General features: G+C 36.6%; 1 protein-coding gene across 3 annotated transcripts in view; it reads left to right on the plus strand.

Moving 5' to 3' along the window:
- Positions 1-16,758, plus strand: part of LOC145681019 (spondin-1) — a 541,475-nt gene that overhangs the window by 82,363 nt on the left and 442,354 nt on the right. For all 3 annotated transcript variants that reach the window (XM_081752306.1, XM_081752308.1, XM_081752307.1), the window contains exon 2: positions 1,112-1,298. In XM_081752306.1, the coding sequence (XP_081608432.1) occupies positions 1,118-1,298 (181 nt within the window). In that variant the 5' untranslated portion in view covers positions 1,112-1,117. The remainder of the gene's footprint in view (positions 1-1,111; positions 1,299-16,758) is intronic.

The raw sequence follows: 16,758 nt of genomic DNA on the forward strand, positions 1-16,758 counted from the left end.
TAGTAAATTTTTGTTTCCCTGTCTGTTTAGATTTAAGCAAATTTTAACACAGGCATTTGATTTTTCACTCGCAATGGAAATACAGCACAAACATTAATGGTAGTTAGGATATCAAGTTGACTTGTTAAGGAATACAGCCATGTTAATGATGAGAAATATTTTGGAGGGCATAGCTCCCCGGCTCTGCACTGGTTTTGGCTTTTTTCTTCGAAAGGAACATCATTTCTGCCCAATACAATTTTTGCACAAAGTTTGGTTTGATTCGGTGAAGAAGTGTAGCCGATAATATAAGTTAAATGCACAATATTTAGGTGGATTAAGTAGACGTAGAAACATCCCTACCCCACCGCAGCCGATTTGGACCATCTTCAAAAGGAACCAAATTTTTAACCCATACTAATCCTCTGTAAATTTGGCTTCATTCTGTTAAGAAATGAAGTCAAAAGAGAAAATTAAATATTAACATGGAATGTTGGGAAGCATAGTCCCCAAGCCCTACATTAATTTGACTCATGAAACGGGGCGTTTTTCTGCCTCACACGAGTATCGTGCAGTTTGGTTTAATTCGGTTAAGAAATGCAAATGCAGCTACTATCGCGAGCCAAAAGCGTTATATATATATATATATATATATATATATATATATATATATATATATATATATATATATATATATATAAAGCAAAACCCGCCGCAATTTTTTCGAGGAAGTGTGAGACACCAATATCGAATATCGATATCGACGATATCGGATATCGATATCGAATATCGACGATATCGGATATCGATATCGAATATCGACAATATCGGATATCGATATCGAATATCGACGATAACGGATATCGATATCGAATATCGACGATATCGGATATCGATATCGAATATCGACGATATCGATTTATCGACGTCGATATTTTTGCGATATCGATTATCGACGATATCGATATATCGACATATCGCACAGCCCTAGTCTATCGTGGTTCTACCTCACCCCTCTAGCAATCTGCTGTTAACTTTACCACCAATATGTTTCATACATAGTGGTTTTCTTTTAAATTAATGTCTGTAAGAGTAAGAATGTGATATAATGTATTTATTCTTCTCTTTCCAGTGCAACATGCGGAATATCTCAATGCTGTTTTTACTTGTGACGGGGACGCGGTTAATACCTGTGTCATCAGGGCGCTGTAACCGCGAACCAGAGGGACGAGTTTCACCGAAATCACCTGCAGACAACAGGTTCAGGATCAACATTAGCGGCAACCCAGAGAAATATGTGCCGGGGGAAGTTTATACAGGTAGGATCCTGCATGACTCTGATCCAAAATTTGTGATCATTTTTATTGTTTTCTTTTAAGTACTCACGTATACCGTGCAAGCCTTTAGAGTATTTTATCGTGGGTTCAATGGACATTTATACAGAATTTTCTCATCGCATTATAAAATGCTTCAAAGCTAGCTGATTATGTTAAATACAGTGATTATGTTGGCCACCATCGGTTCCATTAAAAAATGGCCAACTTAAAATGTTAAGTGGCCAACTTACAGAAAAAAGTGTGATTGGTATTTTTAGAATAGAATTTCTAATGTTACTTTATGGTAAAATCTTAATAAGCAATGTTCAAAATCTTGACTGGAAAACCAATCGGAAAACGACCATTAGGAAGATCTAGGCGCAGATGGGAGGATAATATTAAGATGGATCTCGCAGACATTGGAATACAAAGTAGAAACTGGATGCAGTTAGCTAAGGATAGAAATCAGTGGAGAGCTTTTGTGAACGCGGCATTGAACCTTCGGGTTCCATAGGCCATAGAGTTAGTTAGTTAGTTAATAAGCAATGGCACGACAGCTACTTTTGTAGTTCTTGTATAGTATCTCTTGTTAATGAGCTATTTGTTAATGATCTCTTGTTAATGAGCTACAGGTGTTTCCCTCAGAACAAAAACGTTTTGAGAAAATATTAAGGGAATTCATACCTTAAAAAGCTATACTACTTTTCGACAAACCGTCAGGTGCCAATAGTTGACAATTGAGATGGTTAACTTTAACCTTGAGAATTTTTCGGAATTACTAAAGCTCCCCATTGATGAAAGGAGCCGATAAAGCTAATGGTTTTACCAAAAGAGACAGGGTGAACGTACAACTATTTCCTGATTTTTCTATACGTGATTTTTCTTATTCACATCTTCCTTCACCGCCCCTTTATCACGATAGTATTCTGGCCATTGACTTTCAAGAACAAATCATGGGAATCCATGCTTCTTTGTCTCCAGTCACAAATACAGGACATCTGCCTATCATATGGGAATACGAAAGAGTTAATAAATATAAGAGAACGGTATTTTGCGTGGCCAAGATACGCAGGTAAATTTACCATTATCATCATAGGGTAAATATTTCTTCAATCTTGTTAACTTCCAAGATAGACAGGTGGTCAAATTACACAGTAATAAGTAATGATTGTCTTATGGGAAAATACAGGTTCAAGACGAACCAGGCCAAGATGAGCAGGTGCCCAACTTAGAGAGGTGGCCAAGTTGACAGGTTTTACTGTACTTCCTTTCGCTCATGTGATGATTGTAACTAGCCAAAATTTGCAATTCGGTCTGTTACTTCTGCGCTTTAAGAAAATAACCACGATGTTTGTACGTCATCTATCAGTTCAAAAAAAAAAAAAAAAAAACTGCCTGAGCCGCTCAGTAACGAAAGGGTTAAAGAAAGACAGACATGATGCATGCTTTTCAAGTGTGTATGACATTGCAAATAATAATTTTTAAAAAAGAATACAATGGAAGTAACAAAATTTAAGGCTTCATTAAGTAGTAAATTATTTGTTATTTACTTACTACCAACTATTGGAATATACTTGAATATCTAAGAACAAAGTTGTAGTGTAGTAATCTATATAAATAAAATAAAGTTTGTGTGTGTGTGTGTGTGTGTGTGTGTGTCTGTCTTTCTGTCTGTGTGCGGCCTGGGAACCAGACGAGTTGACGGACAGTTACCAAATTTGGATCACGGATACCTTGGTCCAGGCTCCAGACTAAGACGAAGCGTTTTTTCTTTAAAAATTTCGAGCCAGGGTTCTCAGGGGGAGCGTTTACTGGACCCAGTCTGGGGACCAGACAAGTTGACCGAGAATTACCAAATTTTGGTCACAGATACCTTGGTCCAGGACCCAGACCAAGGCGAAGGGTTTTTTCAAAATTCCAACCAGGGGGGGGGGGGTCAGGGGAGCTTTTACCTGGACATGTAAAAGTAGTAGAAAATGACCAATATTAGTGTCGAATTCATAGTTTTTGCGGTCGCTGAGATCAATGCTGAAAGTCTGATCGTATTAACTTCCAAATTCACCCTATTCCGCTACGGGCCGGGGGTCACCAGGAGGGGATACCGAGACATGCAAAAGTAATCCAAAATGACCGATATTAGTGTCAAATCCATAGTTTTCACAGTCGCTGAGATGAATGGTGACACTTCCATTAGCGATGACTTGCAAATTAAGCTACCATTGTATGCGAGCCGGGTGTCAGCGGTGGAAGGGGGTACCGAGACATGTAAAAATAGCCCAAAATCATCGATGTTAGTGTCAAATTCATGGTTTTCGCGGTCGCTGAAATGAATAGTGATACTCCGACAGGCGTTGACTTTCAAATACTGCTGTCATGCGAAGAATGGGTATAGCTAGTTTGCAATATTATGCACAAAAGTGTACTTGTTCCTCAGTAATAAAATCAATGCGTTTAATTTACTAAATCACCTAAATATATGCACAGAACAATTAGACCCTATTAACATACATACTCATTCAGTTCTTTTAAAAGCTGTAATACAACCTACACGTAAAAGCACACAAAGGCTATTGTGATAGTTTGCATTTAGTACATTTACGTAAATGGACATTGCTTGAAACCTGAGCTAATACACTAATTAATGTTCTCATATTTGGGTCACCAACCGACCTTACGAAGCAAAATCTTATTCGCACTTAAGAAAAAAACTTAACCATATCCAAGCACGATGATTTGATAGTAGTGTTAATTTCTAGTATGAAAGTTTCTCACAGATTCGATGAAGGATGCATTTAGAGAGGAGACCGAGGAAATTTCGCCCGGAGAAAACATTCTCCAAGTAAAAATAATATAAATTCTCTATTGAACGCACGTACAAACATACTATGATAATCATTTGAATGAGCACTATTATCGAATTATTTTACAAATTAAAAATATTATTCCACAGCCGTTTTTCTAGCCAATGGAACATAAATCGGTAACTGATTATATTAGTCCATGAAATGTAAATAACTGATATTGATTGAGTTTGGTAAGCAGTGGTCCATGTTAAAATATAGAGACCAACTGAAGTGTTTTGAACACATAAGTTAACATTTAAACTAATTAATAAACAGATATAGTAACACAGTAATGATAACAAACTAGTTCCATCTGGCTGATTACTGCATCGCACAAAATGAAATTTCTATTTTCACGTTCCATGTTCACAGCCTATAAGGTAAGAGAGACGTATAATTAATGAAACTAAATGATTATAAAATAATTGGTGGAATGGCCATGTGAGAGGAAAGACCAAAACTGCGATAAAACTCATGAGCACGATGTTGTCTACTATAAACTTACGTCTTGGAATCGACCCAGGGACCCTAATACCAGAAGTGAGCATTTCACCACTTATCCATCCCGTCCCCTGTATTGAATGCTTTTTAGAGAGAGGACCCGGTATGTGACGTTACCCAAAATAACCTGTTTCTAAGCAGTGCATTTTTGCGTTGTTTGAAGCTTTCCATCGTCGTGAATAAGGAATATTTTTCCGAAATTTTTATCATGTATGAAGACTAATTCTACACAATGGAATCATTAAACTAAAACTTCGGTAAGAAAGGAAATGTCTTATCTCTGTCTTCACCCAACGTAGTGAGCAGTGATGATTTGAAAAAGTGACTCGGAGGCAAAGTCCCTCTCCCGGAGCTACAAAATTCACCGAAGGACCATACTTTATTGCCCTCATGTAGATTCCTAGTATTTTCGTAGTACTTTTCACTCCCAGTGTCTTGAAATCCTCTCCACGGAGGAAATCATCATGAGGAAATTGAGAATCTAATTGAATTAAGAAGAAGCATATTTAAAACTATAAAACCAGTAGTGGAAGCTCACGTAAATTGCGTTCTGATAACACATTATTCAGTTAAACGTGTGCTATCAGACCGGTAAATTTTCTTCCACTTTTTCCCCATTGCTCCTGTTATTGTAATGATTCTATTTAAAATTAGTCTCAAAAATTGTATCTAGGATCTTAGAACCGACAATAATAATGAATCTTCGTTGTTTTCTTTGATAAGTTATTGTCATTTAGCTCTGAATAGCTATGTTCTATTCAGCATAGCGAATACCCGGAAGAGAGAGGTTGCAAATGTAACTGACGTGAAGGATGATGGTTTTATCAATTGACGTCATCCGTTGGAAGGTGGAGTCGCTAGTAGAAAGGGATTCTCTCTTCTTCATCTTTGGTTACTTTACATTTTAATTAGCCAACTTGCATCAACAAGCAACATTGATTTCCGATAGATGCAAATACTAAATGTCACTCTCAGTTCCTTAACGCTTATTCTAAATTACTATTCGTAGGAGGAAATGAAATCATACAGCAAATTTAAATTATATTATATTCCTGCCATTCTATTCTAGGTAATAAGTATTTCCTATATTGGTTTGTTTATATAAAATATAAAGTAAGAATGTACGTAATGTGTTATACTGATAGAATATTCTTAGCTTTAAGAAGTTAACATTATCTAGGGTCACTATATTTCCCAATCCTTGAACACTTGGTTACTAATTTTTACATTTTGAATACATTCAAAATATGCAAAGGGTACGATTCGACAGTATTTTCCACAAATAACCAATATGTTCGTTTTGGTTGAGGATGGACATCGTTTATAAAACAAATTCAAAATTTATGTTCATGTATTTCATAGTTTTCGTTTTTCTATATACGGTCTATACATATATTAAAAGCAATCCAAAGAATTAAATCTTAAGCCTTAATCAATAGATATGTCATTTCAATAACCATGATCAGGAAATTGCTACCGTATGTACTTAATCCTATTACTGCCATATGAGGTTCGTTTCATAAATAATGCACACTAATTGTTTGTGACTTACACGATTATTGTTTGTAGAGGATCTCTTAAAGGTCTTCAATATAATCTCCCTGCCTGGGAATGACAAAATCCCAACGTCCGAATAGATTTTCTATTCTATTAAGGATGTAAGTTTTCTGAAGCAATCAATGGTTGGGGTAACAGGTGCAGAAAACTCTTCCAGACATGGAAACCAACGTCCACACATACGTTTTTTCAACTTTGGGAACAGGTAGCATTCTGGAGAACTCATGTCCGAACTGTAGGTAGCATGAGATAGCATTTCCCAACCGTATTTACGAAGCTTTGTATACACAATATTAGCTGTGTGCGGACGATCGTTGTCGTGGAGAATCAGTGGACCCACCCTGAGCAACTGTGGTCGAGTTTTATGCATTTTCTGCGCAGTTTCAGCAGGAATTCACAATACATTGCTGTGACACCTCTTCCACATGGAACTCTGTCCGTCATGATAATGCTTTGGTGATCGTGAACAAAAATCGTTACCTTTGATTGAGATCGGCGACACTTTTTTGGTCTTGGAGAAGACGGAGCTCTCCACTCGTTGGATTGTGATTTCAACTTCAGCCAAAACCTCTGGCAACGCAGAAAGTCCTCACCTTCAACGTTGAATCTTTGTTTCAGCACTGTTGCATGTCAGATGTTTTTGTTTGTGTTCAACATTCAAGAAATGGGGAACCCGTCGGGCAGAAATTTCTCTCTTCTATAAATCACTTGTAGAGGTAGTGTGGTGCATAGATACAGACAGATGAACAAATGTAGATCAAGTCATTCCAGGAGCCTCACTGACGTTCAGCAGTGGTGTGTGTTAGTATGTTGAAAATATTGAGTTACTGTTCCTAATTGTTATTTATGCAATATTATCCATTTATAACATTAGGCTTATTTTTTAGGCCTAAGAACACCTAAACTTTATCATATATAAACAATTTATACTAAACAAATCAATACCAATTAGCAAATACTAGATATGCACTTTAATACCATTTTGTATTCCGCATAAACTGATATAAATTATAACGTATATACTGAATCTAAATATCAGAACCAATACATTTTAGAACTCTGTGAAACTTCAAAAGGTAATAGTATACATGAGAACCCCCTGTTCTGCGTTTCTTCTGTGCTCTATTACCACTTCTACATGAAATACCATAACTTTTCTACGTAGTGCAATAGTAAGAAGTATCCATGTGCACAAGACACATGGATATGCGTTAAATCTTCCCCCCATACATACACACATAGTCATAGATAAAGTACAAGGGCACTACACATGCAGATATAAAGTACAGGTACGTTATTTTTTATTTTCGTATCAGTCGATAAGTAAATAAAAGTCGCTTTGTTACCCCCTTTGTAAGTTCGTACATACTCAATGAATAATCCCTAAAAGTATGAGCGTCATGCTCCTTCGGGAACTGATGCAGCTTCATGTATACTATATCCCTTCAAAAACTACAATATAAACAAGCACATTCTATATCATTCTTTTTCTTCTTTTAACAACAATTTTACATTGCAATGATCTGGTACGTACAGTATTAATCCAATTAACACATCTTTCTAATCTGCCAACATCTTCCCTCGGTCTCCGCAAGACAATGTTTTGTACCACCTCCTTTCTTTCCTCCTTGGACCAAATTGATCGCCGACCTCTGCACTATCTTCCTTCTTGATCAAATACCTTGCCATACTAATTCTGAGGACTAAGCTCCCACTACTTCTGAGCATATAACTCCTGTTGAGCACTAAGCTCCCTGAGCACACAGCTCCAATTACATTTTCGAGCACACAGCTCCTGTTGAGCACTAAGCTCTCTGAGCACTTTTGAGCACTAAGCTCACTTTTCCATCTATAACTTTACTTATGCTCTTTACCATTCCATTTTCACCTTCACCGAATCTAAGTTTGTGTACCTCAAACTTGCACCATCATATCAATAGTCATGAGCCAATCATAAAATTTTTATAGCGTTGGTCCGTTTTAAGTAAGACTGCGCCATTTGTTAGTATGTTGAAAATATGATTGAGTTACTGTTCTTAATTGTTATTTATGCAGTATCATCCATTTATAACATTAGGCTTATTTTTTAGGCCTAACAACACCTAAACTTTATCATATATAAAAAATATACTAAACAAATCAATACCAATAAGCAAATACTAGATATGCACTTTAATAACTAACTAACTCTATGGCCTATGGAACCCGGAGGTTCAATGCCGCGTTCACAAAAGCTCTCCACTGACTTCTATCCTTAGCTAATTGGATCCAGTTTCTACTTTGTATTCCTATCTCTGCGAGATCTATCTTAATATTGTCCTCCCATCTGCGCCTAAGTCTTCCTAATGGTCGTTTTCCGATTGGTCTTCCAGTCAAGACTTTGAAAGCGTTTCTACTTTCTTCTATTCAAGCTACATGACCTGCTCACCTAAGCCTCCTAGATTTGACGACCCTCACAATGTTGGGTAAACCGTATAAATTATGTAGTTCCTCGTTATGAAGTTTCCGCCATTCACCATTCCCGTTCCTCTTGGGTCCGAATATTCTTCTCAGGATCTTGTTCTCAAATACTTTCAGTCTATGTTCTTCCCTCAGAGTAAGCGACCATGTTTCGCAACCATACAGAACAACAGGCATGATTATCGTTTTATATATTTTAAGCTTCAAATTCCTCGACAAAATTCGCGACGACAATTCACTTTAATACCATTTTGTATTCCACACAAACTGATATAAATTATAACGTATATACTGAATCTAAATGTCAGAACCAACATATTTTAGAACTCTGTAAAACTTCAAAAACTACAATATAAACAAGCACATTCTATATCATTCCTTTTCTTTTAACAACAATTTTACATTGCAATGATTTGATACGTACAGTATTAATCCAATTAACACATCTTTCTAATCTCCCAACAGTGTGACAATAAGTATCACGCCTTAATGGTTAATTACGCGTGTGACTGTCATACCTTGCCCTTTCACGCCAGGTCCCTTCATATAAACTAAGACACGGTGTAAAGGTTTTAGGAAAATTTAGAACGGAGGTGGGGGAGAGGGACAAATTTAAAATTTTCATAATATAATGGAAAATATATTGGTGATACAAAATTAATTTTTACCTACAGTTCCCAGTGCATCTCAACCATATCACTGACGTTAGAATAATCAGAAGCAATTTTCGGGTCAATACTTCTGCCATCTGTTTGGCTTTCCAGTTTTTTGACAGCATTGCATTTTAGTTCAAAGATTCTTTATTCTTTCTTACACGTTTTACAACGAGCTCGTATGGTCGTTTACTTATCTGATGGAGTTCGAGTTACTTTAATAAATTTGCACCAAACGGTGTATTTTTTTTTCTTCCCGTAAAACTCATGTTAAACGATTCCAAGTTATACGGAGACTGAGAACCAACATGTACTGTATCAGCGAATGCCTGTGATATTGTAATTTCAGAACCACAATTTAGCAAAGAACCCTTTGTTTGTTTTCTGAATACAACACAAAAAATTGTTTCCATGATAATTCTTTTATTTATTTTTTAATATGTTCTACAAGTAGTCCAACCTTCGACTACGACACTTTCTCGCAAGTTAACTGATAAGCATTTAAACAATACAATAAACGTTAAAAACAAGAAGAAAAAAGACACAAAATACGTTTTAGATCATCACATTGATCTGCCGAAACCACGAGAAATCGAAACATTCACACGGGAACAAAATAGTCTTCTGAATGGGAAACACTTTCCGACAATTTTCTTTCTGTCAGTCAAATAAAAATAAACATATATTTAAAACTAAGTTTTAAAAATATATATGTGTTTAAAACCAAATATTTAAAACGTATATAAAATTTGTTTTAAACGAAATTTGTTTTGAACAAGTTTTAATCATTTGTTTTAAACAAAACAACCCTGATTAGCAGTGGCAGATCTAGGAAGTAAAAACTAGGGGGTAACCAGAACCCAGACTACAATAGTTATATCAAGAGTTTACGCAATTCATTTTAATTTGAAATCCGATTACACACTTTCTTTAACAGGAACTAGGAATATCTAATGTTTCAAACATTTTCCAATAAAGAATAAAATGCAGCGTTTACTGTACAGAAATAATACTTCAATTATTTATCTAACTCAAAAAAAAACTTGGGGCTGGGCTAGATCACCCACTGAGTATTACGACCATCGTAATTATCAAATTTAAATGCTCTCGTAATAAATATTGAATCAAAGACGCGCGCGATATCCACTAGTCCAGCATGAATGGCTTTGAAACTCGAGTCTAGATACTATCAAAGTCTACATAATAATCGTCTACTTTATGCAGACGTATTCTGTTAAAATTAATAAAAAAATATATAGTAAGAATATGATTTTTTCATATTTTCTAAAACTGATTATCTATTTTTCTTTCAATGTCTCAAATTTCTGAATGAAAAATATCGTAGTTAGTTTAGAATCTAAATCAAGACGGCAAGAAAGAAAAGAAAGAAAGAAAGAAAAAGAGGATATTTCTTTCAACATTATTCAACTTGAAGAAATTGAAGAGAGGGTTGGAAGGCAGGGAGAAGTACTAGAAACAAAGGAGGGAAACTGATTCCTTTTGTTCTTGACGACTGAAAGCTCCTTCAGTGGCCAATTGGAAGTCGCATCCGCTGAATCCTTCAAATTAGTCTCTGGAAGACTTTCTCGGATGTAGAAAAGCCCCTGCCACAATCGGATCAAGACATGATCACTTGAAGTTGCGTGGCTCGTTTGCAGGGCTGTCTATTAACCTACGGCGAGGGAGTTCTTAATAAATCTCTCTTGTCAATAGATTCCACTTCTTCTCTCTCTATATATAATACTACTTACTTACTACTCTATCAAAGAGGGATCATGCTATATAAATAAACTTGTAGAATGATAGTTTAAATCTGTTCATTGAATAGAGAATGAAAGGTTAGAAATAGCTTCTGAATTTCTGCATACTATCATAGTAATGCTGAAATGATTAATTAAAACTGTCTTGAAGGATTATTGTTGATTTCTTAGTCTAAGACCTAACAGATTTTCTTTCTTTATACAATCCCTCTATTTACAAACCATTCCTTTATATTAAGAAACTCATTTTATCCTGCCTGTATCCTGTTGGTATGCAATTACGAAACTGCAAATGAAAACTAACTTGCAATGCTATGTGCAGGGCGAGTCAAAAGTGAGATTATATAAGGATTTATACAGTATATGTTCAATGTGTATTCCTTCAAAATCAATGCATGTATATAAGCGATATTTCCAATTCTCCACAAACTTTAACAGAACACCCGACATAACTATGTTTATAAGGTAGGTGCAGGTAAATACGCTATGTTAAGGGTGTTGTATTTTTATGGCCTCTATTTTCATGAAACACAGAGAACAAGACATATGCGTTGCAGAGTAGCCTTTACGGCGTGTAGAGAAAAGTGTGGCAATGATGCGACTCACTTCTATTTCGTACCCAAGGTAAAAGAAAAAAGTGTTACAAAATGGCGTATTTACCAACACGTGCAGGTAATTACACCAAGTCTAGGGTACTACCAGAAACCTGTAATAAATCTTGCAACTGGCTACATCGTCTGTATTATACGAACTCAAATATTAATACACAACATGGTGGAAACAAAGAATAATCACAGTGCAAGATGAAGATAAAAAGATAAAGTGTAGAAACGATAATCTCCAAAGATGAAATGAAGTTCCAAACTGAAAATTTTAGTCCAAAGAAGATAAAAAAACAATGTCACTGTGCTGTGACTTTAAAAAGATACACTAATATTACATGGAACATGTGGGACAAATAAAAACATCTTTGTCTTCCGTAGTCAGTCCTGCACAAGGCTTGGCTTATTTCGTTTCACCATGCTTGGTATTGATTTAGTAGCTATGGAATCATAAATACTGAAGTTACACTTACAAAACAAAGTGTTCTTAGACAGACACGAAATGAGGTGTACATTGCTGTAAACAAGCAGTAATATTCTGAGCTAGCACGGTACTAATAACGGATTCTTACCTCTATTGAAATAATAACGTCCTTCCACGGAACCTTCCCGAAGCAAACAACACTGCACAGCGTGGCGATCTCAGCGCTCTCTCGGAGTATTCGTCAAGTTGGACTTGTCCAAGACGGTGGTACATATTGGAGGCCCATTTTAGCGGATTTAGCGGAAACAACCCAGCGCTGAACATTTGGCATATTTAGATGCACTGGCGTATATACCTGCAGTTACTTTATTTTGAACTGAAAATGGAATCTTTCAGTTTAACGTCCTACGTTTCCTCTTTAGGCTAAGGAAAATGATGATTAAGACAAGTGAATGGTGATGGAAGAATTGGTGGAATGAGAAGGTGAGAGGAAACGGAAGTATCCTGAAAACTCAAGGGTACGATGTTGTCCATCACAAACTTACTTAGCCGGGGATCGAACCAGGGACTCCATGAACCAAAGGTAAGCGTTCTACCATTGAGCCACCTTGCTCCCTGTTTATATAATTGCAGGGGCAGCGAGAAAATTTCAATCCGGGATATCTAGATCCAAAAATACTCGGTTCCGGATCCAGTAAGAACCTGGATCCAAAACTAAGAATCAGGTACCCGATTCCAGAATCAATAGTCGAGTAATAGGATTCAGAACCAAGAATCGAGTGCCCGAATCAAATCAAAGTATCGGGTATTCGGTTCCAGAACCAAGAATCAATACTCAGGTCTTAAAGCGAGAATTGGGTGTCCGAAACCGAGGACTGATATTGCGAAAGGTGTTAATACTTCAAAGAAGAAATGCAAATTTGAAAACGCACCTGTTTAGCTGACAGTGCTCCGCTAAAATTGACGTTGCAAAGCAAAGGATACAGAGTAAACTCCAGTTAAATGAGAATAGTGGGAGCTAATCGCATGCATTGACCATGATTTTTGATACATAATGTTGCTAATGATACGAGAAATGTTTCGACTCGTCTCGAAAACGAGTCGAGAAAGGCATTTTCAAATTTGAGACGAGACTAGAAACATCACAATTCTCCTCATGTTTCCGAGACGAGACAAGAATATTGTCAAATCTCGTCTGCAACGGTACTTCAGCCAAGTCTTAGGACTCATACACTATTTGTTACATGATTCACAGTATAAAATTTGTAAATAAATAAAGTGATTGTGCGAACACTAGAAAGAGCATTTGTCAAGATTTAAAGACATGTGAGTCATTACAAAATATACTTCACTAATATATATGATTTTAATGTTGTTATATGATATCCTTCGTGGACCTCTCGTAATGCGGAAGTATTATAGTAGCTTCAAGATGAAATTAATCAAAAAGTCAGATCATAAAATTTCAACACGAATTTACAGAATAAGGCGAGAAAACTTTCGCGTCGAAATGAGAAAAGCTTTCCGAAAATCGAGACGAGACGAAAAATAAGTCCTCCAGAATCGAAGCGACACGAGTATTGGAAAAAAACGAGACGAGATCGTAAAACTATTTCTCGTCTCATGGGTAACAGCTGCTGCTGTTGTGTTAGTATACCATTGTAAGTGGAGTTCTCTACCATAATTCCTATGAGGAAAGAAATAAGCAATGTGCTCGTTTGTGGTATTGATATTTCATTACTTGTCTGCCAGAAAGTGCATATAATTTTCTTTTACCTTCTACTATTCCCCACAGGATCCCTATCTCTTTTACTATAGGGCAGTGTGCGAATTAGACAATCTTTATTGGGGAGGATAAAATTACGCCAACAGGACGTAAAGTTTGAAGGTGCAATATTTCAAAATGAAACAATAATACTTTACTCCCCCCCCACACACACACATAAATATAACGGTGCAGTTATACTATACGGATCCACAGATTGTAAAATGTACGGAAAAATTTGAGGAAGTCTTTAATTTGCCCATTTTATGTCGACAACAGAACTCAACAAACCCCTGCGGGGTTTCTAACCCGTTCCTACGACTACTACTACTACTCCCAAACATCTCGGATCTTGTCTTAGCCCAAACATTTTTGCAGTTGTGGTGGGCGAGCTTACAAAGAATATCCAAGAGTTAGCACCTTGGAATACGCTATTTGGGAACAATGTTATGTTCATGTGTGACATCAAGGCAGCACTACAAGAGAAATCAGATACCTGGAGAGGAGCATTGGAGGGCAAGGATCTTAGAATAAATAAAACCAAAGAGAATATTTACATTGTTCTTTCAGGAAAAACGGAATCGATAATACAAGAATACGACTTGACGAAGTGGTAATGACGAGGAATTTTAAGCACTTATTATCAATATTGCATGAAAATACAGGCATAGCAAATGTAAACAGTAGACATCAGCAGCGGTTGTACACTCCGCATCAAAAAATTGCGACAGCTAACGCCCTGCAGTTAGGCCACCCAATATACATCTTATTCCATAATCGTGTCAGGTATCCATAATCGAGACCCCCTCTCTCTCCTCCTTTCTTCTCTCCTATGCTAAAATCAGCTAACAACATGTGTGTCGAGACATAGTGGATATGACACAAAATAGAAGCAAGTGAAGGACAGAGATCCGAAAATCCGACTCCAGCTAACTGGGGAAAAAGGCTTAGAAGAAGTAATGAAAAACACCGTCCTTAGTAGAAGAATGTTTCTGAATGAATGCTATGGATTTATGGATGGATCTTTCCATACAACACCGTGAGATCCAAATGTGATAAGCTGTCACGCTTTACTTAGTTTTACCATACATTATTTTTTAAATCTTGTAAATCAAACTACTGATCAAAGGAAAAAAAGAGAGTCCGATAGTTAAGTAAGCATTATTATCCGGGATTCGGGTATTTCGAGATCTAGTTCTGGCCATCTCTTATACATTGCAGAAAGCATTCCTCCATATGATATGTAATCTGAACGATAACTGAGTAGATCCCCGCATTAAATGATTCAAGAACTATGGAAAGCGATAGGTGTCAACTCTGGAGACTACGATGAGCGCTCTACGGTACCACGATGACCGATCCATGCGTCAGGGAACTGAACATACCACCATTCTCGGGCAATTAACCAGTAATGAAGAGGAGCACTGTTCTATTGAAAAATTGCAGGAAGATTGTCAACTTTGTTTAACATTTTCGGGAGCGCGTCTTGTTCAAGAAGGTATTTGTAATACTCTGCGGTAGGAGCACCTTCGATGAAAAGTAAGATGAGTACCCTACGTTAACAATTCGCCCATTACATCATGATCTTTCCTTTGTACATTTTCGAAGCATTTGTTTAATGAGGATTTATTTCAGCCCAATACTTCAAGCTCTGTTTTTCAACTTCCCCATTAATGTAAAATAACGCCTTGTCATTTGGCATAGCATTTATTGCAAAGCCAGTGTTCGTATTGATGTGGTCATGTGTGCACTCACAGAATTGTAGGCTGTAGCCAGGCTCATCCCTACTGATGTTTTCTAATATTTGGATCTTGTACGGGTGCATTTGTGCAGAATGTGACACTTGCCGTGTTCCATCGATAGACGTCGAGTGCTCTTCATTAAGTTCTACAGACACCTGCTAACATATTGGTTGACATCCATTCATCTGTGGCTGCCTCCGTTCTCGCACTCCGTGATTTGTTGTATACGTCGCTAGTTTACTTAAATTACAGTACCAATTTTGTCATTGCAATTGTTAAATTCCTCTGTTACATCTTGTGTATCTACGAATTCCAACCAGGAAAATTACCTCCACTCTTCTGTGTTTTAAACTGATGCCAACGTCTCCAACTTTTTCCATTCACAGAGCTGTACATAATGGTCTGAAAAGAGAAAAGGAGAAATTTCTGTTATTTGACTTTTGACTAATTCTATGGTAAGAATGTAGAATGCAAACAGCATGTAATGTACAAACAGCAAGTAAGAACAATCTCTTGAACACTCAAATTGTTTTCCTTCAACAATAACACACTTCTGTAGTTTACATTTTAGATCTAATATAAAGTTTCCTATTATGTTTCTCGTATAAACTGAATTAAATATTGGTAAGTGTGAGGTTTTCTTGAAAATTCTTTATTTTTAATAAAACCCTGAGAGAAGAAATCACTACCCATGAAATCTGGAGATCTTGGTGTCAATTCAATTGACCCTCGTCATCCTATCCATCTATTGAAACCTTTTAAGTAAAGTATGTCCGCAAAATTCGAGCATAATGGGCGGAATCCCAACCGTGATTTGATTATTATCGTGTTGTAGTCATAAATCTTGCATAACAGTAGCCCTTAACATCTCAAGATATATGTATTGGTATACAGTTATGTTGCAGTGACGACAATTTTGAAAATTTCTTTTCACAAAAGACCTGTCCAATCTGTGGCATCCTATTGATTGAACTGCTTTAAAACATTCACTTGAAGTCATCATGGTGACAAATAGATACGTTTCTTCCTACTAACGTTGTTTGACAGTTTAAAGTTTGCTTTATCGAAGCAAGTATCGAATATCACTATCTTCTCATTCTTCATTAATGGTATTTCACAGAAATGTAAACGACAATTGAGATCATCCTTTGATAAC

The sequence above is a fragment of the Thermobia domestica genome, chromosome 3 (assembly GCF_964235325.1).
Source record: "Thermobia domestica chromosome 3, izTheDome1.hap1.1, whole genome shotgun sequence".
NCBI lineage: Eukaryota > Metazoa > Arthropoda > Insecta > Zygentoma > Lepismatidae > Thermobia > Thermobia domestica.